Source organism: Arvicola amphibius, chromosome 1 (assembly GCF_903992535.2).
Source record: "Arvicola amphibius chromosome 1, mArvAmp1.2, whole genome shotgun sequence".
Taxonomy (NCBI): Eukaryota; Metazoa; Chordata; class Mammalia; order Rodentia; family Cricetidae; genus Arvicola; species Arvicola amphibius.
The window spans coordinates 20366661-20392518 of record NC_052047.1 but is presented as its reverse complement, the minus strand read 5'-3'; the positions used below and the strand labels follow the sequence as shown (position 1 = coordinate 20392518).

General features: G+C 34.1%; 1 protein-coding gene across 5 annotated transcripts in view; it reads right to left on the bottom strand.

Moving 5' to 3' along the window:
* The window catches only part of Epha5 (EPH receptor A5), a 314453-nt gene that overhangs the window by 49521 nt on the left and 239074 nt on the right, over nt 1-25858 (bottom strand). For 2 of the 5 annotated variants that reach the window (XM_038327546.1, XM_038327578.1), the window contains 2 exons: nt 25703-25808; nt 3999-4064 (listed from right to left, as the gene is read on the bottom strand). In XM_038327546.1, the coding sequence (XP_038183474.1) occupies nt 3999-4064; nt 25703-25808 (172 nt within the window). The remainder of the gene's footprint in view (nt 1-3998; nt 4065-25702; nt 25809-25858) is intronic. The other 3 variants (XM_038327554.1, XM_038327563.1, XM_038327570.1) reach the window with 3 other exon arrangements.

Below are 25858 nucleotides of genomic sequence, written 5' to 3'. Positions count from 1 at the left end.
ATATACATAAATGACAACTTGCCAAAACTACATTTTCAATAACTTTTACCATTAAATAATCCTAACAGATTTTTAAAATGGAAATAAAACTTTAGATCTCATCTGAAAAAAATTTTGGGAACACATTGGTGAGGAACAGTTAACATTTTCTTACCTGGAAGTGAAAGTCAGGGGGATGACACAAACAGGGTTAAATCTAGGCTATGGGTATCTCTAGAGCTCTGTAACATATACACTGCATGTCACATTAACACATAAAATTAAGTTCTGGAACCCCTAAAGCATCATTAAAATGAGCTTCAACAAGACAGAGCCAGCGAAGTGCAGCAGGCAGAAGCTGGCACTCCGTAGTGGTTCAGCCTCATTAGCAAAACTTTGCATAGAAGCATGTTCAGTCAATATCATCTTGTCTACGTGTTCCAAGTGCATAATGTTCACTAGTCAAATAGTCAATGAAGATGTTACTCCACACAAAAACTGTTCTTCCTATGTTTCAAAAATGTTATTTTTTCTTGAATAGAGAAGACGCTCTTTATTTTCCTTCATATTACTATTTTGTTAAGCCTTGAAATGATTTCCTTAGTAGTATATGAAGTGCTTGTTTTTCAGGAACTAGCTGATTATGATTCTCTTGCTTTTAAGAAAAAATTTATCCTATTTCTGTAACCAAAACGAGCTATTAAGTAGTCACATGCATTAATTAGTGTTCATTAAAACTCCCAAAGAGGTGCTTGACATATAAATATAGCCATGACTCTATATGGATTTAGAAAACAAATCATTGTTTTCTTTACCCATCCTAAGAATCAAGATTATATACCCTTGGTGATAGTTAGAGTGATTTTGAAAATTTGATTCTAGCCATTAGATTTCTAGTTGGACTTTAGAAAACCCATAACCCATGAATAGACTATACACCCATCTATGTAAGGATGAAGGTGTTAAGGAGTAATTTTTCTGTTTATACATTAATAAATTTGGGATATAATTATAAGGCACTCCAAGCAATACACTGAATCAAAGAATTATTAATGGCTTTCCTGTGGCTAATGAGGAAATGTTTGGTGAACGGAATAGCGAAGAAAAAATACAAATTCTGGCTCCAACAACAGCTTTCATACAATCAGGGTATTCTATTATCTTAATCTACAGTGATATATTATGAACATTTTTTCAAATTGACTAACATTTTATGGAATACAGTAGTGTAAGGAGAGATAGTTTTGGATTCTGATTTCTTTAAATGATTGAGGGTGTGTATATTTCTTTATCATTTTTTTGTTTTGAAAGTTAACTATAATGTGTTTTTGTTGAACTTTATGTGAAAACTTTTAAAAACTCAACAATTTACCCAAGCCTTAGCATTTATGTCTTCCTCAGAGAAACTGCAGAACATAGTCCTCTAAAGCCAGGTGTCACTATGCAACCCCATACTGGCCTGAAATTTGCTAGGATAACCAAATGGCCCCAAACTCACAAAGATCCACTGACCTCTTCCTCCAGGGTGCTGAAATTAAAGTCCGCCCACCACACAGATTTAAAATAATTTTTCTTAAACCATAACACTGTGTACCAACACACTCACGTTTTTCCTGACATAATAATGACCCTAACGTTCTTTGGGGTTTTTTTGTTTTGTTTTGTTTTGTTTTGTTTTGTTTTGTTTTGTTTTTCAAGACAGAGTTTCTCTGTGGCTTTGGAGCCTGTCCTGGAACTATCTCTTGTAGACCAGGCTGGCCTCGAACTCACAGAGATCCCTCTGCCTCTGCCTCCAGAGTGCTGGGATTAAAGGCGTGTGCCACCACGCCTTTAATAATTTTATTAAAAATTATTTTTATAATGTTCATTTTAGAAAAAAATATGGCTGCAATCATAAAAAGGTTAAGGCACATCATTTGAGTAAATTTTTGGATTTTGTACTTCAGGAGTCTATCCAATTAAGTCAGGCATTTGCGTGCATGCATTTAGTCTCAGCAATGGGATTATGAAGCAGGAGGAACTCAATCAGTCACAGTCGTCCTGGGTACATAACTCATTCCAGGTCAGTCTGCTCTGCAGAGTAAGACCATTCCAGTGGGTAGAGTTGGGAACACATGATGAAAAGTTCTATCCACTTAAACACAGATGTTTTACTTATAAATTCAGTATATCTACTAAACACTGGATGGGTAAATTTTGTTTTATGCGACAATATTTTTCAAAAGTGTATTGTAAGGGTAGGAAAGAGTGCATGTAAATGGTTTATTGGACATTTAGGTTGTCTTAGTATCAGAACATTTTGAATTCCATCCATATTTTTTCACATAAATACAAGGAAGCTGTGATGCCAAGATCTCTGTAGACAGGGACATGTAAACTACAAAGACAACTCATTGAAACTTCTCATTTTTACTTCTCAGGGAAATGTTTTTATATGAAAAATTAGTCTTCATAACTATGGGTTGGCACAATGAATATTTTATCAAAAGGGCCTTTGCAAACATTGTATCTGAGAATTTATGTTTTGTTCACTTAGCCGAAATATTTTTTAATGATCACTAATAATAGAAAACTGAAGACACTCGTAGTTAATCTAAAGATTACTTATAGTCTCACTGTTTAATTAAAATTTAATTTACTTAGAATTTTAATATAAAAATGCATTCACAATGTCTGATATAGGAGGATTGTTTTCACATTTATACAAGGTTTATACACCTCTCCATGAAACTTGTAGTTAATACACAAGAAAGAAGGTAGTTATGTTGAAAAGTTAAGATGAGTATTTATCAAAGAATTCATGATCTTTTCAGATTTAAATGTGTGATCCCCATTTCCACACATACGAATTTCACTAATGAACAAAAATCAGTTATTCTTAATAATGTTAAATTAATACATTGATAATAAATTTATTAGCAATGTAGTAATTTAACATGCCACCCCTGACTCAGTGCCTAATGCTCTTGTTGCTCCTCCTGTCAAACTGCTCATTTTCCAGAACTCATTGGATTATACACAACCACCATAACTCCAGCTCTGGAGCATCCAGTGCCCTCCTCTGGCCTCCATGGCCACCTGCACACACATTCACAAAGCCACATTCAGAAACACACATTACAGATGAAATAAAAATTAGATAAATATACTTTTTTAAAAAAGCTGCTATGTAATCCTCTATAAAGCATTTAAACTGACTTTTCTTGAAAATTTATTTTGACTACAAATGAAAATAATACACAAATATGACTGTAATCTGCAAAAGAAATGTCTAGATTACTTCATAATCTAGCTCACTACGATGTAGGAGTCCCTCTAAATGAAAGAATAGAATTCTGCTATCCATCCCAACTAAAAATATTAAACTTATAAGCTGACTATATATTTAAATTTTGTTTTGTTTACAAATAATTAAGGTTATCCCACTTGGACATTGAATCGTGAATATATATTTATTCGGTGGTATCAAAATAGGAATATCACTTCAAATATAAGAAATAATTCTATTCCATTTTAATTACATTGTATTTTCTCATCAATGCCACATGTATCCATGATATTTATGATGATAGAAGACTGTGGTCACATTATGGACATTCCATGGTTCTGGGAGACGGAATAGGTGATTTTACTTGGACAGAAGTAGCATTGTACTTCCACGCATGATATGGATTTTGTTGAATGGAACAACAAAAACAGTGACATGTTAAATATGACAGATGCTGTACTCCTTGGAATTCCTACTTCAAATCAGAACCACTGGAAAGCATTGTCAAAGAAGCACATATCTTGACAGATACCTCTACTCTGCTCGCAGTATTTGATTTAAAAATGACCCATTATCCAATAATTACTTAGGAGGTTCTATTTGGGAATGAGGTCCATCTACTCTTGTCAACTTTAAAGTGTAACTGGTTTACTAACTGGTAAGATATACACAGATGGAGAAAGTAAGGGATGTTGGAGGTAGTACATAGAGGTGGACATCACCCAGGAGTGGAGCGGGAGGGCACACTAACCATATTAGGCTTGGATGGGCAACAGCGCACAGGGAAGAAGCCCGTCCACAGCCACACTCGCAGCAACTGAAAAGCAAACAAGAGAGCCCAAGATAAAGAAGCGATCCCACTCCCTCAGAGCAGCATAAAGACATTGTGGGTTTCCCTCAGTTGTCTGCTTTACGTTTCCAAGACATAAATTCCTACACATATACAATCAATTTTTTTCAAGGTGCCATTTGACTTAAGACATCTATCTCTCAGAAGAAGAGTACAGAGCTGTTCCAAGCGGCTACTTGTACTTTACTTAACACTGTATTCAGTAGGAAACATAATGAGCCAATATGTTTGAATTGATTGTATTCCGTTACTATAACATGCAAATAAGGATATGCAAAATTAAATGTTTTTTATGAATTCCCTCAAAGTTATATTTTGAAGACATGAGTAGCTATTTATTGACAGGTTTTGTAGGTAGCCTCAAGGAAGTTTCGACTGAGAACAAGGTCTTACCCTTTCAATCCACTAATACTTTTGCCATTGCAATTGCTTATCAAAGACTATTGAAAATGTCATGCTAGGCAACTCTAAAATAACTTTTGGAAGACCATCAATTTTAATTTCCATTTTTGGATGTTGAAAATTCAATCCTAACTGTATAATGTCAGATGATAGCAATATCAAAATAAATGATAGATTAGTGCATGCATTTCTGGGGATATTGCAACTCTCAAAATTTCTTTTAATTTTCCAAATAATGATAGAAAATGTCCAAAATATGAAGTAAATTATTTAATAAGATGCATTTTATGGGTAGAAACCATGTAAATGTACGGCAGAATGCAGCAAAGAAGTGATTTAGTACTTCGATGCACTCACTTTCATTTATTTGTATGAACAGCACATTTTAGTAACTTCTCGAGACCTGTAATGGAACTCAGTAATGGTATCATAACCCTGCCAGTCCAAGCTTATGATTAAAATCTTTCTGAGTCTTACTTGAAATATATCTATTGTGTTTTATATGAAATTTAGAAAGGAAAATAAAGACAATCTCCTATACATTTCCAAATGCCTATGAATATAGATAAGCATGTCTGGAAACAACCCCAATGGATTTTCCCCACAAGAATATTCAGGTCCATATGTTTTATTTTCTCTTGCCTCTCCCTTCTTTTCTCTCTCAAAGCATCATGATACATTAATAGCAAGTATTGATAAATGTCTCAGTATTTGGTTATCACTTGATAAGAAAACTGATACTATAACAATTCTTTTAAATGTAAATATCCATATATTTTCAGAATGAGCTCAAATTATATTTACGTAAAATCACTGTTATACAAAAAATTAAAGTACTTCCTTCTTTGGGCAGATTTTAATGTCTTTGTATTTACAGCAATGTTTCGAAATAGCTTCATCCCATCTCAGTGATAAGGAAATTAAGGTGCTGGTTGTCGAAGTTATTCCAAAGCATGAACTTATGAAATACCCATAATTCAGATCATGTTGGTGGATCCACTCCTCCCATTCCTGCCTAGAATGCCACACAGTCTTCCAGTGCAGTGATGAGAAATCTCATGCAAGTAACTTTCCTCCTTTATGCCTTGTGTCAGTACTCAGATTACAGGTAGAAGAACACTGCTTCAGGGCCCAGGCCTGGTCTATCAGTCTATCAGCCCAAGTCAACTACTGTTTTTCTGAAATATGTCACCTTCCCTGTATGTGGCTCTCATTCTATTTTATTTTGCTAGTGCAAAATAGAGTGTTATCGAGACTTATGTAGTGACATTTCTTTCCTATTTTAATAAATAAGGCTTGCCTGAAGATCAGAAAAGAAAAATAGCCACACTAGGAAGCCTTATAGACCAGGCAGCAATGACACACTCCTTTAATCTCAGTAGCCACACTAGCTTGCCACAGAAACCAGGCAGTAGTGGTACACGCCCTTAATCTCAGAACTAGAGAGGATTATAAAGCAGGAGGAAACAGCTCGTAGTCTCATTCTGATGTTTCCTGGAGGCAGGATCATCATTTTGGACTGAGGTCGAGATAAAAACCAGTGACTGATTATTTTGCTTTTCTGGTCTTCAGGTTGAACCCTAATTTCTGTCTCTGAGGTTTTACTCAAAGTGCTTCACACTTACAGATTTAATTACTACAAAGTGGAACAATATCATCCTGACTTTGTAAATTTTTAGAATGTTGGTTTCTGAAGATGATGACAATTTTTACATTTTCTTGCTTTTACATTGAAAATTTAAATCCAGTAATATTTTCATATAATTGCTGTTAACAATACAATTACAATATTTACATATATCTGCTAATAACGGATTGTTTATATGCATTAATTGTACATATACAGTACAACTCAGCAAATAAAACTTAATAGCAATTAACTGAAGCAAAGATATCCAGTTAATTTTAGTAGACAAATGACGATGTAATTTCTCCCTAATCTGCAACTATCTCAATGAAAAAGGTTAATAAACATACTTAAAATTGTGCTTAAAAATGCTTCAACAGCCAAATGTGATTGGACATCATCAATAATCAGAGTTCTAACAACAATAACATCAACAACAATTATGTCATGATTCTAGCAATAGCAGAAATATTTTATTCAGTGCTCTTAGGTATAAAACTATAAGTATCTTATGAATTAGAAGAAATGCCTCTCCTTTCTCCTCTTTCTTTTCTACCCCCATGCAGTTCACTATAACTAAAACATAATCTATAAATTGTATTCCTGAAAATCACAATTCCCTTCCATCATCAGTATAATTTTACTTTGTTTTAGATACATCTAATAAAATAATGAAAGATACAGAATACATGTACACAGGTTTCCTGGAATCATTGCTTCAAATATTTGACTTGTTTTAAGATGGCAGGATAGATTGATGGGTAACTGAGATTCACTCTCTGTGTCTAGGCAACAGCTATGGAACAGTGATAATAATATGTCCTAGTTCACAGGTTTCTTCCAAAATAGAGTGAGTGAGAGGATATGTAAATAGGACTTTGATACACTTGGACTTCATTGGGACAAAGTAAATATAATTAATTTTAGCAATATCATAATTAACTTAAAAAGAATCTTTTATAAAATAGTAATTCATTATTTTCATGATTCATATACTATTTTCACCTTAATAGTTCCATTATAATACAATTGAATACTTTTTAACTACGTGCAGACAGATACAGAGAATGGTCAGTGTAATTTTTTTTTTAATTTCTACAAAATACATTTTGTAAGGATTTAGAAATGAAAGCTTTTTTGTATTCAGATTATTAAAAGAGGTGAGGTTTTGTTTCTATGCATATTTGAAGCAGATAAATAACTAACGTAACTCCATAAACTAGTCTCTTACAATAAGTTCATAGAAGTTTGTCGCAAGGACACTACCACCAGGTGGTAGAAAAACATATGCTTTCTTAGTCAATAAATATCCCAGAAAAGGCAGGTTGGAATTCAAGTCTTTAAGATGGTTTAGAAATTGAAAGTCAAATGTGCTGGAAATAGCAGCCAATAAAATTTTTGAGAGCAATGCCTGAGCATAGGGACATCAGCATTTCTGGCAGCTCTTAGCACCTGGAACTCCACAACTAACTACTGGCAGCTATAGCAAGATGATGAATTTCCCATACATATATACATGGTGTGTGTGTCGGGTGGGGGGGGGAGATTTCATGCACACCTGTGCCTGTGTGAGCAAAATAATCTTGCTGCCATAGAAGCAGGTGATTATATATCCTCAAGGGAAGAGATCCTCAAGATCCTAGATCAGAAAAACAAGACTAGAGACTATGAATGCCTAAACACGTAAATTCTCAAATAAGAGATCATAAGAAAAACAGACAGCAAGAGAGCCAAGTTCACAAAACAAGTGTTGGACAGCAACTGTTTTCAGCTTAGTAGCAACAAAAAAAAAAAAAAAAAAAAAAGTTGAATCATTTGCTCTTTAAGAATGACTCCACAAGGAAGTCAGGACCGCGAGGAGTGTGCCCACCCACTGAGATGGTGGGGCTGGTCTAATGGGAGCTCACCAAGGCCAGCTAGACTGGGACTGAAAAAGCATGGGATCAAACCGGACTCTCTGAACGTGGCAGACAATGAGGGCTGACTGAGAAGCCAAGAACAATGGCACTGGGTTTTGATTTTGCAGCATGAACTGGCTGTGGGGGAGCCTAGTCTGTTTAGATGTGCACCTTCCAGGACCTGGATAAAGTGGGGGAGGACCTTGGACTTCCCGCAGGGCAAGGAACTCTGACTGCTCCTTGAACTGGAAAGGGAGGGGGGGGAGTGAAGGGAGGAGGAGGGAAATGGGAGGTGGGGAGGAGGCGGAAATTTTTAATAATAATAATAATAATAATAATAATAATAATAATAATAATAATAATAAAGAATGACTCCACAGTGAGCAGCAGTGCTCTGTCCTGGAGCACACAGAGAGAATCTAGTGCAATTGTCGGATAGATGGCACCCTGCTTACTTTCAGTGGGGTTCACATCTTCAATTTTTTGTTGAGATGAGATAATAAACTAGGAAGACACTACCCCAGGTCACTTTGATGACCAGCAGTATCTGGCAGCCGTGGTACTAGTATCCTAAATATTGGAAAAAAAAAAAAAAAAAAAAAACAGTTCTTTGCATTCAGAATGTCTGCACCACTATTGCAATATATAGTATGTATCTGAGAATCCTTTTCTAAGATTGGCTTTAGGACTTAATGTTATGACATTAAGAGTTCAACACTATGCACCTCTTTGATTACCACTGTACTGGATGGAAGTGTCCTCCCCTCACACCCCACTTTGTTGTTTAATTCTTTGTACCACATTATTTCAAACATTCTGATTTCCTTGACCTACTCTGACAATTTAAGAAGTTTCACGAAAACTTTTGTTACAGAGCTCTCTTCCTTTTCAGGACTGTTTAAAAAGAAATGATACAGAACACCAAAACAAACTTACATAGTGTGGCTTGTACTGTAATTAAACAAATTTTGTTTTGTTGTAAAACGTTAAAAGAACATGCCCTATGCCCAAGCCAGGCGCGACCCATCTGTCCTGTTGCAGAAGCACAGGGGTTGTTAAAACTTAATAAGAGAGAGTGGATTGTAGGTCCAAATTTCAGTATGGCACAAGAGCCATAGGCCCGGTCTGAGGTGGTCAGGTAGCTTTGCAGACAAGCTGTCTCAGCCTAACAACAGCCTGGATGTGCTGCTCCTATTTTCTTTTGTTATTAATGTAGATCGCCTGAGGAGAGGTGTTGGTTGAAGCTGATCAGGATGTTTGGTGCTCCTTCCTTTGGTAATTTGGAGGATGTAATTTGGAGGATGTCTTATAGAGATGCTAATTCATGGCCTATGTGACAGCCAGCAGACTAGCTAGCATACAGGTGGATGAGGACGTGACAAAATGCCATTCACCTGGTTACCTAGGATACAGCCTAATGTGTTTTCCCACTCAATTGTTGTGATGATATATAAACTGTTTGGAGAATAAATGAGGGATCAGATGTTGCCCTTCAAGGAAAAAAAAAAAAAAAGAAAGAAAGAACATGCCCTAGTTTGTTTCTGTTGCTGTGATGAAACAAATATCAAAACAAATTTAGTGAGGAAAGGGTTTGTCATCATAGTTTACAGTCTACCATTAATGGAAGTCATTGTAGGGACTAAAAACAGGAGGAATTTGGAACTTGGAGGTAGGAACTTAAACAGAGACCATGGAGGAACACTGTTGGTTGGCTTTCACCTCATGGTTTATTAGGTTGGATTTTTGGAAGAACTTAGTATCATGGTACCACCTTGAGGGGCTGGATCATTTCACATCAATCATCAATCAAGAATGTGCTGCATTAAATCCCACACTCATCCTGATAAATGCAATACCTCAATCTATGTTCCCTCCTTCCAGGTTGTATAAAGTTGGCAACAACTAAACAGCATAGAAGAATTCTTTAAGCACACTCAGAAATCTATGCTCCATTATATTATGGATGTGTATATGATAGAGATTATATTGTGAAAACTGAATTAAAATGAATTATATACAATTTCATAATTGTGAAGTTGTGAGTCTACCTTTAAGACAAATTTGCAAATACAAATAAAAATTAAGCAATTTAAAATGGGGAATCAAAAAGCACTGAATTTATTACATTGAAAATCGTTATTTTTTTATTTTTTTTATTAAAAATTTCCATCTCCTCCCCTCCTCCTCCCCCTTCCCTCCCCTCCCTTCCACCCATACACCCACTCTGCCCCTCTCCAAGCCAAAGAGCCATCAGGGTTCCCTTCACTATGTTAAGTCCAAGGTCCTCCCAGCTCCCCCTAAGTCCAGGAAGGTGAAAATCGTTATTTGAATCAAGGAATGACAAGGTATTCTACATATAAGAAAACAGTATTTGGTGAGAGAGGACTTTACACTAAACTTTGATCTCTTTATTTCTACTCTTGATAGCTATACAAACATGCTGAGTCTCCAGTTATTTTATTTAATCTTTCTAATAATCCAGAAAAAATTAAGATAGGATGATTTCCTCCATTCTATGAAGGAAGGCCAACAATAAAACTTTTACTGAAAAAATTTTACTAAAAATGCTGCATATAATTTTTATTTAAGAATATATTAGAACTGCAATAAATGTTATACAATATCTTGTAAACTTTTGCCATAGTGGTAAAGCAGGCATTATCATTTCATGCAAACATGCATTGAAATCTTTTGTTCACTTTTACAATACAAAAATTATAAACAGGAGAAATTATTTTAGTAAAGGAAACACAAAAAAATTAAACAACAAAACCCAAAGACCAAATCTTATCTTACCACAACAAATGAGGAACCTGATTCAAAAACAAAAATATCAGTATTGTTTTTACCACAATTAAGAGTTTCCAGATTCTATACAGGTTAAAAGGTTTTGATGCAATACTTAGTCAATAAATACTTTGTATTGAATTATGTGCTTGTCTTACAATGGTCTTGGAAGAATTTATTTAATGGATGAAAGGGATTATGTATAATTAGCATATTAATTATCTGCTTGTTAATAAAATCTTCTAAAGTACATGGATGTGCTTATGAGCAATTTGTTTCCTTGTAAGTACTTCAAATAATCTCTTGCAATTTGTTTAAAATATTAATTTACATTATCCACAAATGAAGTGGGACATTTCTATATAACTACAAATGCTATTATACCTTCAAACAAGATATTGTCTAATGTGCATATTAGTTAATTGTAAGATTAGTGTTATTGAAGTTTCCTTTGTGCTTTTATATTTTCAATGCCAGTTACTTGAATATTTCACAAAAATATATAATTATAGAATTATATTTACTTATCCTTCTTAGTTGCTGGACCACAAACTTAAAGTTACCTGAAAACAAATTTCAGTTTCCTTTACGTGTCTTCTAAGAGTTAGTCTGCAAAAAATGTCAGATATTTTCACAAGAAGGTTGTTTTTTTGTAACTTGCTTCAGAGTCAGAATATAACAGAACACATTTAATTCATACATATAAAACACACACATACATATGTATATGTATAATTCTATAAGTTAATTAAATTAGATGAACTTTCTTCTTTGCATGACCATTTTCAGAAATATATATCCAGGCCTTATAGAAGGCCTGGATAGGATATCAGTATGTATTCAAACATAGGAGGGAAACTTATAAAAATGCTCACAGAAATGGAAAACATCACCACCTCTACCCTTTTCACCAATGCCAATGCTAATAGAACAATAAAATCCTGAAGAGAAAATTTATTAAAAGTCTTACTACTTTTATCTTAGACAGAAGTAATAGAGATAAATAAACACAACACACAAATTCCTGACTATAGGCAATCTTGTTCTGAAGTTTGAAAATGTGGATTTCATTGTCTCATTGTAGAATGTGTACTTTAGTTTGGAATGCCCAGTTATAATCATACACAGTCAATTGATCAGAATATGACATTCCCATGCTTCCTTTTTTTCTATATCATTGACATGCACAATTGAATGCACAATTGAATGTCGTTTTCTCAATGTTTGCTTTAAAATAAAAAGAGACACATGAGAAAACAAAATGAACATTCTTATTATGTACTTTAAATTTTTAAATATTTAATATTTATGCATAACAAATGCCATGCATATTATATTGGTAAATTATCCCATGTTGTTCGAACTCACCAAGAAGTTAGCTTTTGAAACAGGGTTGCTACCTTACCACCTTTTCAGACCTAAGGGTATTAGTCTCAACGCATTTCTGTGGTCTGGTGTTGGACTACTTCCCTAACATTGTGATTGGGAAGGAAGAGAACAATGGAACAGCCCAAGAAAACACACACTGAAAGTGGTTCTGAACCTTCCTAATACTTTGACCTTTTAACACAGTTTCTCATGCTGTGGTGACCTCAATCATAAAATTATTTTGTTGCTATTTCATAAGTATAATTTTCTGCTGTTATGAATCTTATGTAAATATCTGATATGTAGTCCAAGGAGTCATGACCCACTGTTTGAGAATCATTGAGTTGAAAGGCATATCAGTTCCAGTTGAAGATATTATCGTTTATCTTGTGTATAAACAAATAAAAGTACTTACAATGGGAAAAAGAAGCTGAATGTTTAACCATCAAGTCAGAACCTTCAGCTTCCCCACTTGAGTTCTCCTTAATGATATGAGTGGCCAGCTTGATTGCCATATGTCTACCTGTTGCTGTTGTTTGTTCTACTACTTAGAAGCGTTATTACGAATATACTCTGTTCTGTCTCGGGATCTCTCTATTGGGAACTCCGGGCAGCTCTCTTGACAAGATTTCAACGCTGGATTTGATGATGCTTTGTTATCTACCTCTGTCGGTCCATCCATACATCCATCTATCCATGCATTCTATCTAGCTATCAATCTATCTTTCTATCTGTTATTGTTTTTTCCCTTTGGTTTTTGTATACTTATTTAAATTTTAAAGGAAAGACAGATACTGTAGATAAATTTTCAGATATTACAAATTGAATAAAACAGAAAGATAATATATACCATGGAAGCAGTATGCTTGTTTGGCATCACAATGAAACATAATCTGTCTTATTGTATCACCTCTAAAATGTAATAGTTCAGAAGTATTTGCATATGTAGATGTGAGAATTAACTCCTTTATGTTTTAAAATGTGTTTGTATATGAGAAAAAATACAATTTGTGAAGAAGGAATAGTGGAAGATGATACTAGCCATTTCTTTTTTTTTTTTTTTAAATATTTTTTTTAAATATTTATTTATTTATTTATTATGTATACAATATTCTGTCTGTGTGTGTGCCTTCAGGCCAGAAGAGGGCACCAGACCCCATTACAGATGGTTGTGAGCCACCATGTGGTTGCTGGGAATTGAACTCAGGACCTCTGGAAGAGCAGGCAGTGCTCTTAACCTCTGAGCCATCTCTCCAGCCCGATACTAGCCATTTCTGAAGAGAAGCCAAACCACGGGAAAACAATTGAGACTTCCATAATCATCACACCAAATAGTCAAAGTTTCTACTAATAACTGCTGTTTTCTTTAGTTTTGCCTTCACTCACTTTGGACTTGTAGATGACTAGAGGCAGCTAAATCACCTAGAAAGCCCTGTTTCAATTATCCCACTTAACCATTCCTATGCCATCAATTCCTACTTTGGACATACATGAAGAATTTCCGAGCCCCCTTTTTCATGTATAAAGCTACTCCACTATCCTCCTGTCTCTGCTTGAGTCTCTCCGTCAAATGCAAATGATGTTAGTTCAATCACTTCTTATCAAATATCTTTTTAAAAAATTTACTGACTCTGACTTAGCTTCTATTAAAGTGTTTCCAGTTTATTTTTATTGAAGAAACAATCTTTGGTTGCTCAATAAAAAACATGATTTCAAATTTTCAGTTGGCTATACATTTACATCTTTTTCTAAACAAGTACTACTGAATTAACATATAGCCTACTTTAAGCAGTGGGTTTTATCTTATTTATTTACTTTGTAGTAAAGTGATACCCACACTGAAAAATACAAGCTACCTTCTTTATCAGATGAAAGTCTTTGGACTTCATCACTCATTTCCTGCTTCCTGTTGAACCCCGTCTACTTTATGCCCCTCATAGAAGAGCACATGATTATCACCAACAATGAGTAACCAGCTATTTGATTTGTTTTTATCTTAATGAAAATAGATAGAAAAAGTGAGAACTGATAAATATGCAAAATATTTTACTACTTTTCATTTCTTAAAAACAAGGACTATTTATTAACTTATTTAATTAAAAACACACCTGGAAAATATCCTTAATTAAGAATTAACAGGATGATGCTAATTAAATATTTGGGTGAATTTTAAAAATGATCTCAAAGAAATAAGGTATTCAATTTCTAGTATATATTTGTTTCCTACACCACAATTTGTATATTTCTTTTAAACTGATTAAAATATTTAATTAGTTCATTGAAATTTTCATATACACTTTGATCATGTTAATCATCCCTCAAAACTTGTACGTTACTATATTTGAAACATGCCTGTTATCACAATAATGATGAAGTTAAACAGACTAAGAATTCAGATACATTACTACATGTTCATCAAAAACACAAGAAAAGCTTGCGTTATGTGAAGAATGTATTATAAGAAATAAACAGTGTTTGACAGTAATATAAATGCTGCATTTTTAGATCAGTTTAATTAATTCCGTGAAAGAAAATTTTGTTTGCTAAGGAAATTAGTAATATCATTTATTATACTAGTAACCACAGGTATTAATATTATATATTATTCTGTTGAAACCTGTAAGCTACTATATATTTTATTTATATATTTTATGCATAAATTCTATTTATATAATATAATGAGATCAAATTTGTTCGCAATTGATTTATAAATATAATTTCATAGAAACATGTACATACATATTGCCATACAATGTACATATTGTCCCTACAATGTAGTTTTCTGATTAGACACTGAAAAAGATGTTAGTTTTATAAAATTTAGTCTAATAAAGTGTTGCTACAAGTCAAGTAGATTGACAGAGAAACGGTATAAACTAAAGATATATTTAGATTTATAGTGCACACTATAACTTAGAAGTCAGGGACAAGAATTTCAAGGGATGCTAATGGTACTGTTAGACATTTACATAAAGCTATGGAATACAAAAGTATAAATCCACAAACACAGAAAATGAACTTTTTTTTTCTCTGAAAGAAATTACCAGGAAACTTCAATAATTGACTTTTCCTATATGAAATTCTATGATTTTCTTAAGCTGAATGAAACATAGTAAATATATATATATATATATATATAATATATTATACATAATAAATTATAATATATATAAATATATAATTTATAATATATAATGAAAAATGTCTAAAATTTGCCTGTATATTCATGAACATACTGTCCCCAAAATGAAGAAATACAAAAAATGCATACCTATTTCATCATATTAAGCTAGAAAATGTATAAAGGTTATAAGCCACTAGACAGTTTCATGATATGTTAGAAATATTAATTGATGCAATGAGATATAAACTGCTATTCATCAGTACAAATAAAAATGTGCCTAAAAATGTTTATATTACTGATCTTTGTTTCAACTACCCAGATAGGTTCCAAGGACACTAGAAATAATAATAATTACATTCTAACCAAAATAACAACAAAAAAGAAGACACAAGAGTGAAAATATATGTGAAAGATTAGACATTATAATGCTAATGCACCATGAACCATTATATTCTGGTTTTTAAAATATTTTCAATCTTTCAGGTTTTATAATTTAAATATGAACTGTACCTGGAAAAAAATCTCATGTATCAAAGCTTGTTAAAACTTAATGGAATTTTTGAAAATGAATGTGATATTAAGAATTTGAAGCCAGGCTTGGTGGCGCACGTTTTTAATCCCAGCACTCGGGAGGCAGAGGCAGGCGGATCTCTGTGAGTTCGAGGCCAGCCTGGTCTACAAGATCTAGTTCCAGGACAGGCTCAAAAAGCTTCAGAGAAACACTGTCTCAAAAAACTGAAAAAAAAGAAAAAAAAAGAATTTGATAATTTATGAAAAGTGTAAAATAATCCCAAATTCATAGCTAAATCAGCTAGTGAATCTTATAAGCATATGTGGGATAGTTGGGAGAATCTAGTCACCAAGGTCAGGCAATTAAATGTGTGTCTTATCTCCAATCCATTTTTAACAGTGCATCTGCCACTTGGCTTGGATGGGCTAAGCAGCTTTGCTCTACCTTGATACATTGCTTTATCACAGGTCCACAGTAATCGAGCCACTAGATCACTCATGAAACCAAGAAAGCTGTAAGCTAATTTACCCATCAGATAAATATGAATCAGTATCAGAAGTGAAATATTAAACAAGTGAAATAATAAGCACTTGGTGCTTAAAGATATATAAAAATACAATTGACAGTTGAATCTTTAAAAATTTAATTCTGGCTGGATACATAAATCTTACAAGAAAAAAATTAATTTTAATCAAAAGGAGCTCAGATTTGCCTCTGGAAAGTGAAATGGAACAGGTACAGTAGTGTCAGAGTAGCAAACTGATTCCATAAGAAGGAAGGAGAATTCCTGGAGGCAAGTGAGTGATGTCCATGAATAGGGAAATACATGAAAACCAGAATGGTTAGTTTGGAGTTCACTCTAGAAGATCAATGAAATAATGAAAACTCAAGAAAGAAGAGGTCTCCTCTAATATGAAAGGTTCTAAACCAGTGAAGCTATCAATATTTCTCCTCTCAGGATGGAAACCAGGCCAAAATGAGGAAATTGTGATGCAAATTATTCTTCATTGTGTATTGGATTATATTTAGAATCACCTAAAAAATGGAGAGGCACACCTCTAGGTGTGTCTTTGGAATCATTTCTAGAAAGGACTATAAAGGAGAGAGAAAGAGACCAACAGACAGACGGACAGAACTACAGTCAATGTGGGCAGCATCATAGCATGGGAGGAGAAATGAATGAAAAGAAAAAAAAAAGGAACGGAAAAATCTATCAAAATATTAGCTAGGATCTCTTTCTTTGATCCTCAGTTAATTAATTTGATGTGTACTGCTCTAGTCTTCTATAAGCCACCAGCTATTAGACCGAAACTTCTGAAACAACAAGTCACAGAAAGTTCTCTTGCCTTGAGCTATCTTTCTCAATTGTTTCTTCTTCCAGAGGAAACAACACAGTAGTAAAATGACCAACGAAATCAAGCAGAAATGTTCTGCAATAACCTTAAAATATTTATTATATTTCTTCTATTTCAGCTTACACTGGCCCAAGGGAACTTCCTTGTTAATATACTTTTATTTTTCACATATTTGGAAATCTTAAACTTTCAATGACTGCTTAGAGAACCTTACATACTGTGTAAACCTAGCTACCTGAGGTCGATTCCTGAAAGCCACATAAATGTGGGAGGAGAAAGCAACTATACAATGTCATCTACTGATCCTCAGCTGGGTGCTTTGGTACGAAAATGCGCGTGCGCACACACGCACCACATAGTAGTAGTAGTAGTAGTAGTAGTAGTAGTAGTAGTAGTAGTAGTAGTAAAAAACAACTCAAGATGCAGAGAGATTGCTCCTTCCTGAGTTAGACTTTTTTTTTTCCAGAAAGCTATGGGATTCACATTAAAACTTACTAATTTAGAGTTATAAACCCTCTACTAGGTTTCTATATTTCACCAAGTGATATCCCACAGCCCTAATCATTCCAAGATTAGGTCTAGTTGATTAGAGACTTCCAGAGGTCAAAGTTGGGGAATCATTCAAATAGGCAGTCTTATCCTATTTAACCCTCCCCAACACTCCTTTTAAAAGGAAACATCAAAAAAGGTTCTGACTGAGAATCTTCCATTCTTTGAATCTATTGCTTTGTGGGCTCAAAAACAGGGAAAGATGCATCTTCACATTTTAGGATATGTGAATATCAATTTATTTTGTTTTGTTGAACATCATTTGTGTTCATTCATGTGAGAATTATCTGTCTACCCCCATGCAAAGACAGAAATCTCAACAAACAATTCTTATTTAAGGCAGATGAGTTCCAAAAATATAATCAAGAAGATGGATAACAGGTTGTTAATGAAAGGACAGCAAATGGCCTCTAATTAATAGCTAATATCAACACACACACACACACACACACACACACAAACACACACACACAGTTTCTTTAATGATGTGGGAATGAGAAAGAGAGATGTGCAAGAACATTTAAAGTTCATGCATGCCAAAGACCCAATGCAATAGAAATTATTGTCTGTGAGATGGGAAAAGAATGGAATAAGCAAAGGGAATTTTGTAAGCAAGAAATCTGGACTCTGCTATGATTAGTAGAATGACAGCTGCATTGGAAGACAGTGCTTTGACAAGACAGAGAACTCAGCTGTTTGAGACTAAGAGTCTATTCTATAAGAAATATTTATTTAACTTTTGACTGTTATGCCATAATATTCAAAACATAAACCTTAAGCAATATGGCTCTTGGTCAATGTTTAAGCTCATTTGGAACTTTGTACTCTGTTTCCTGGCAATTTCTTAGGAAATTTAGTTTTTGTTATTGCTGCTGTTGAAATTCTATATTTTGGCTCAAGGAAATGCTATTGATTTTTAACATGGAGCTACATCACAGGTTCCTTTGAAAGCCCATGGCATTGTGCCCTTCAAAAGATGGAATGAGATTCCCAGACCTACGAAGAGCTTCTAGAGCCCACCTAATTCTGGCTGCTACCGCTGTCTATCTCAAATAAGAATGAATCACTATCTTATAGAAATAGAGGTTAGGCAATGAACATGCAAGAGAAGGCATGGTTTGGGTTTGCGCTTTGCAAAACGTGAAATAGAAACCTCTCTAGATTCTCTCCAAAGACAGTCTGCACTATTGCATATCACTAGTATTGATTACTTGTCTCAATACCACAGAGTTTTTGCTTTGAAATGTTCGATTCAATACAATGTCCTGAGATATACAGTAATGTTTACGTGTTTGATCTGTGAGAAATCACGGTGGAATTTTCAATGCTGCTGAGCAATTGAGCCAAGAACCCTGTTAGGGTCAGTTTCCTAGGATGATTGACTCCCCATAGGGGGCAATTAGTTGTTGTTATGCTCCTAGTATTCTGAGCATCACTCTGCCTTCACCTCATCTGTCATTCATTAATAAATTATGATCTGCTCTCTAATTATTTTTAAGAGCTTTTTCACAAAAACAAACCTCATGTAATTATATGAAAATAGATTGGATAATAACTCTCAGTATTAAATCAATATGTTTGCCTGGATATATTACAGTTTTATGAAATCATATCTGTTTGTTGACTCATAAACCACTGAGATTTAGTGAACTCTTTATAATACTGATGGTATGTGAGATTAGAAATATTTGTTTATTTGCCGCTATCCAAATTTAAATAGCATTATACTAAAATATTTTTATATAATTCTCTTCTTAAAATTTCACAAGTTTGGAACTATATAACCCCTGTTACTTTGTACACATCAAAACTACCAATTTATCTATTATGACCTAAAATGAATAATAAAAATGGCTTTATATTATTATTGTTTACAAAAACCACTGCTACTTACATCTGAATAATACTTATAATAGAACAGCTAAGTGTCAAAAATACTCTGATAAGCCAAGTTTTTTTTAATTTCTCTTCAAATCACTGTTTATTTAACTATCTATCTATTTATTCATCATTTATAAAAAAGACTGTGCATTTATCAGAAATTCTATAAATAATAAGTTATTACTAACATAACTCAGTTTTCTCAGCTGCCATCATTAATAATGGGCAAATCACTTCAGATGGTGATTGATGCACAGTTGAGTTTCTTATATAAATTTGAAACTTTCCATCCCAAACTACAGTTTATTATGTGTGTATGTTCTCTCTTTTGTCTATAAAAAAGGAGGGAGAGATTTCTTTGGCTTTCACACTTAATATAATTGAATGAGTTACTCATAAACTACGAAATTAAAAATCAACTGTGCATCAATCACCATCTGAAGTGATTTGCCCATTATTAATGATGGCAGCTGAGAAAACTGAGTTATGTTAGTAATAACCCTTGGTCTTAGCATAGAGTGGGGAACCCTGATGGCTCCTTGGCCTTGAGAGGGAGGGAGGGGAGGTATGGGTGGAGGGGAGGGGAGGGAAGGGGGAGAAGGAGGGGAGAGAAGGGGGAGAAGGAGGGGAGGGAGGGGGGAGGAGGAGGGAAGGAGATGGAAATTTTTAAATATAAAAAAAATAAAAAAAAGAAAGTCTAACTAAAAAAAAAAAAAAAAAGAAACAACTGATAGCTCATTTCAATGTTTTAGTGTAAAGAGAGAAGGTTTTAGCTGAAGAATGGAGGAGGCTTTAGCACGGAAAGAATAATTGTTACAGGTGGCCAAAATTTAAACATTGAGAAGTGAGTAGAAATTTGGTCCAAAAAAAGGGGGATGTCAGACTGTACGCAGAGTGAGATCCACTCTCCTCATTCTCTATCCATATGCTTTAGGATGAGTCTCATACTCCAGCACGGGTGTCTGCTGTTCTGGACCATTTCTTAACAAGATGAGTTCTTCATCCTCCTTCAGTTAGTGGTCACTGTTATGTTCATCAACTTATTCTTTAGAGCTTGATATTAAGGTTTCATTAAGCCTGTTATTGCCTTTGAAAATGAAGAGTTAAGAGCACTGCATTCAAAGCTCAGCTCAGTAAAGTGATCATTAACCCAACGACAAGTTGTTCTCTGCTTCACAGACTCAAAACTCCTGAGCTTTTCTGATGTACATATCATTCAAATGAAAGTGTTAAGCATCTCTGATTATTCCCTGAAATTGGGAGGCAGAGACAGTCAGATCTTGGAGTAATTGACCAGCCTCTCCTTCAGAGCTAGTCCCAAGATAACCAGGGTCAGACAGAGGAACCATGTCTTTTAAACAAACAATCAATTAAACAAATTAAAACTCTAAGGTGTTTTAAAGATATACAGAAGTGAAATTAACCATCTTAAGGAAATCAAGAATATTGATGGCATTGGTGACATTAGAAATGAGTTGCGATGAAGTACAATTTAGCAGGGAATCCTGTCCAAAGAAAGACAGAGGAGTAATTCACTTTATTCTTATAAGTCAATGGACATTAAGTTCTAAGAATTATTTTATTAATTTTACTGATAACTCCAAAAAGTTTTTAATGTTAATCTCTCATTATAGTAGGTCAAAATGGGAAATTTTATATACATCAGCTGACCAACCTCATGATTCCATGTAATGGAATATCCCTACAGTGAAAAGAAACAGAAGGAGCTACAGAGATGGCTCTGCAGGTAAAAGGCATCACCATGCCACCCGACAATTGGAGTTTAATCTTCTGAGCTCTCAGAAAGCTGGATGGTGCAACAAGCATCTGTAACTCTCTCACTGCTACTGAAACATGGAGCTGACTAAGAGAAGTTGTTGGGTGCTTACAGGCCAGATACTGAAGTGTGCCGTGTAACAGCAGAAACACAAATGGAGAAATCCTAACTCGAGACAGTGAAGAAAGTCAGGAAACACAAATGGAGAAATCCTAACTCGAGACAGTGAAGAAAGTCAGGAAACACAAATGGAGAAATCCTAACTCGAGACAGTCAGTTTCTGTAGAGTTGTTCTCTGAATTCCACTTGCATATGTAGTACCTGGGCACGCAAAGTCACTCATCCCTTCACACACAGTCTCACTAAATACTTATGTTATCTACCATCTTCTGTCTTATAATTTACCGAAAGAGAAAGAGCAAAAGCCAGATGAAGACATATTTGAGAAAGCATCTGTAGTAGGCAGAAGAAAGACCCATGGATTCTCATTCTTGTCTGTGGCAGTATAAGATGCAGTGCAGACTTGAAAGGAATAACACATAAACCATGTAGTTCCCTATGGGAGTGAGTATGAAGACATAGGGAAGAACAGTGAAAAAGTCCTAGGGAAGGACATGCTTAACAATGCTCATGAAAAAGCAGGGAGATAATTTTATTCGCAATGAATCAGACAGTTTCAGCATTGAGACATGATGTGACGAAGTAGTCTATGTGAATATCCTGAGAATGGTACCCACTAACGGGTCCTGCACAATTGGTGTTAGACAACGTTATAATTATTTCTGACAATGTTATTATTTTATTATTTGCATTAGGCAACATACTTCCTTGGAATAAAGTTTAAAATATTTTGTACCCTTACAAAACACTAACAATTCTTTATTCTTTGAGTGGTCTATTTATTTTTATTTTATGTGTAAGAGTTTTTCCTGCATGTTTTCCTGGTACATATTAAGATCAGAAGTAGGCACTGAATCTCCTGGAACTGCTGTTGCACATAGTTTTTAGCTGATAGGTGAGTTCTGGATGGTGCGCTGCAAAAATAGCAAGTGTTCTTTGTAGTCTAAAAAAAATTACAATTATTTAACATAGATGCAGCCAGAGTTCTGGTATATATCTAAATTTGTATTAAAAACTCCTGTATAATTCGTGGTCCCAAGTGAACACTGAAAATTTTTACTCTGAAGCTATTGTTTATTTTTCTATGTAGAACTGATATTATTTATAAGAATTCAGCTATGTCTCATTATTAAAAGGAGTGTTAATCAGACCATCCTTTTTGTACAAATGGAAAAAAATGTGGATTTCAAAAATATTGAAAGTCTGTTCTCTTTATCATTATTTTAATTCAGCCCTATGAAATTCTGTCTACTTATATATCTACTAAACTAAAAGATAAGTATTTGAACAAAGGTGATTGCTCTTTTTTTTCTCAAATGCACAGGTGGGATCTTGTTAGGAATGTGTACCAGAATCTCAGTAAACCATTGTGATGGGTTTCTGTGATGAATAAATCATTTGCAATCTGATATACATGAGGAATCAGAAGAAAATTACAAAACAAAATTTACTGTTACTTTTCATGTAAAATGAGAGGAAACCAAAGCAGTGCTGTCTGTTTCTATGTCACCCTATATATTAATTCTTACAGTTCATCCTGCAGATACAATGTGCATTCGTTGCTGAAGAAACTCACCTCAGGAATCAACAAGTCATGTCAAAAGGAGGAAGTGTCAGTTTCTTAGTGGGATATTGAGGCATTATCATAGAGCACCTACATCTAGGCATGCCTTCTTCACATACTCAAAGAGAAGAACTTTGGTCCAGGAAATCATATTTTCTAGTCAGGAAGCAATTGTTCCTACTGAATTTATTATCTTAGAAACATCTCAACATGAAAATCATAAATGAATACTCTTAAAGGTCTCATCAAAGACCATGGAAAAAACCAAATCCTTCTCTTCTTCAGGATATTTTCCCTGCTCTTTACTTTCCAATTTCAAAATAGGCAATAGGCTTTAAGCTCTGGGGCTTGATGTAAAACAACAAGTATAAATATATATGATTGAGCAAGTTCTAATAATGTGTGCTTATCTCCAGATGTTCTCCGAGAATTAATTTGAAGTAAAAGGAAAATCTCCAGTTTTATTTGATGTAACTAAATATGAGAACATATGAAAAATTTAGACTTCAGAAATAAAATATCACAAATCATTATTTAATTCCCTGAAATCAAAAGATAGAGTCAAATAAATGAATCACTTCTGTATAGTCAATTTTACTTTGCTTTTTATGTATTCTTATATTATAAATTAAGCTTTATATTAGACTAAGATATTTGTCAGAGTCAGTTGTCAAAATTTTTGCCCTTGTGTTTAAAAGGGGAAATTTATAAGGTGGAAGGGGGAAGACTAGTTTAAAAAAAGAAACAAGAAAGTAAAATAGCAAGAAGCTCTGACTTATGGAAATGAAAGTCTCACAAAACCCACAGATTAAACAACTATATTTATGAAACAGGAAATGTAAGGGAAAAACCCAAATCATACTATAAAGAAACCATCTAGGTTCAATACTCCAAGAGATGAAAAAGAAAGATTAAAGAAACTTACAGTTTGCTTACATTACAGAAGGTTTAAGTTTTAATCTTGAGATAATTAGTCATAGTTTGTTGAAAGATTGTCAATTTTTCTGTAATGTCATATGGGAGTTTAAACATTATTGAGAAATAAATAATATGGTAAAAAGAAACTTTTAAGCTTTGAAGTAAAAGCCCTATGGAAAAATGAACACCTTTGAAAGGGTTGATTATTTTCTACATTATAAGATTAGTGCTACTTTTCAAGATTAACAAAATTATATGTATTTTAAAATCACATATAGTTAGAAATAATCTAAAAGATAGCTAGCCAAAAGTTATCTAATAGGATTTTGAAACTTTGTGTTTGATTACCTTCTATCTTAAATTCTTATTAGAATAAATGGTTGACATTTTTGCAATAGTTTAATTGTATAACATTCACCATAAGATACTCTAAAAATGTATTTTCTGTATTATGAAAGTAAATTCAAAATGTCATTGTTACAAGTCTATTTTCCTTTAGTCTGCATGTTAATTTAAATCATCATCTTGCACATGAAGATAATTTTGCATATAGTAATATAATATTTTTGCAACAAATTAAAATAAAATGGGTTCATTTATTTTGCACCATTGAGAAATCAAATTATGTTCAATTAACAAGAATGTTGGAAAAGTTGTACTTGAGGCTTCTTATTCAAGGAGTTAAGCTATGAAAAGAGAGTTCAAAGTGAGAGGGAACTCAGGACAACTTTAGGCAGGTAGTAAGGGTTTATCAATTACTTATTTTGTTGTCACAGAGACAGAGGGTTGGCTCTGTTTATTTCAACTTGACACAGACTGCAGATAACCGAAAGAGAGCCTCAACTGAAAACTCCCTATGATCCTGTTGTACGACATTTTTAAAATTAATGATTGCCTGATAATGGGTGGATCGAACTTTGGACTGATGGTCCTGGTCTCTACACAAAATCAGGCTGAGCAAGTCATGGGGAGCAAACCAATAAGCAGAACCCCTTTATGGCTTCTGTGTCAGTTCCTTCCTCCAGCTTCTTGCCCTATTTGAGCTCTTGCTCTGATTACCTTCAATCGTGAACTACAAAAGGACATGTAAACCAAACAAAACCTTTCATCATCAAATTGTCTTGGTCATGATGTTTTATCACAGGAATAGTAATGCTAAGACAGAAAATATATATGTATGTATATTAACATCTTTACAGCATATCCATGATAGTATCCAAGTATTTGCCAGAACTCTAATATAATTTCCCAATTATATTGCAGTCATGCAAAGTTTGTTAACTTCCTACATTATATTTTTACTCCAGAATGTATGACTTATATAAATACTAGTCCTATTGCTCAAATGACTAGCAGACATCCTAAACAATGACTAAAACTGAATCAGGCAATGATAAATTCTTTTGAGATATAAAATATGCAGATTTAGCAATGCATTGTGTTAGAAGATCTGTATCAGTCTACTAATCACAGAATAAGCAATATCATTTAGTACTGTTCTTGTGGAGAGGAGAGACTATATATCTAAGAAGGAGGGAAAGTGTGTGATAACAATTGGCAACAACATGGACAAGATAAAACTTAAGAACTAAGGCACACATAGACATTATCTCCTGGCATGCTGCTTCTTTGATTTGTTTTACGGTGTGCTTAACAGCCTCATAGTTTGATCAAGGTGAGAGAGCGAGCATCTGCAAAGGTTCAGAAACTCTTTCCTCCCTTACCTGCCACTGAGGAGGAAGCCAATCATCACTGCCAACAAGATGACTCCCACTGTCACGGACACTGCAATGATGGGAATCTGGCTTTGATCATTGGATGCTGCAACTGCTGATAGAAGACACAGAAAAAAGAACTTGTAGTTAAAGGTACCACATGCA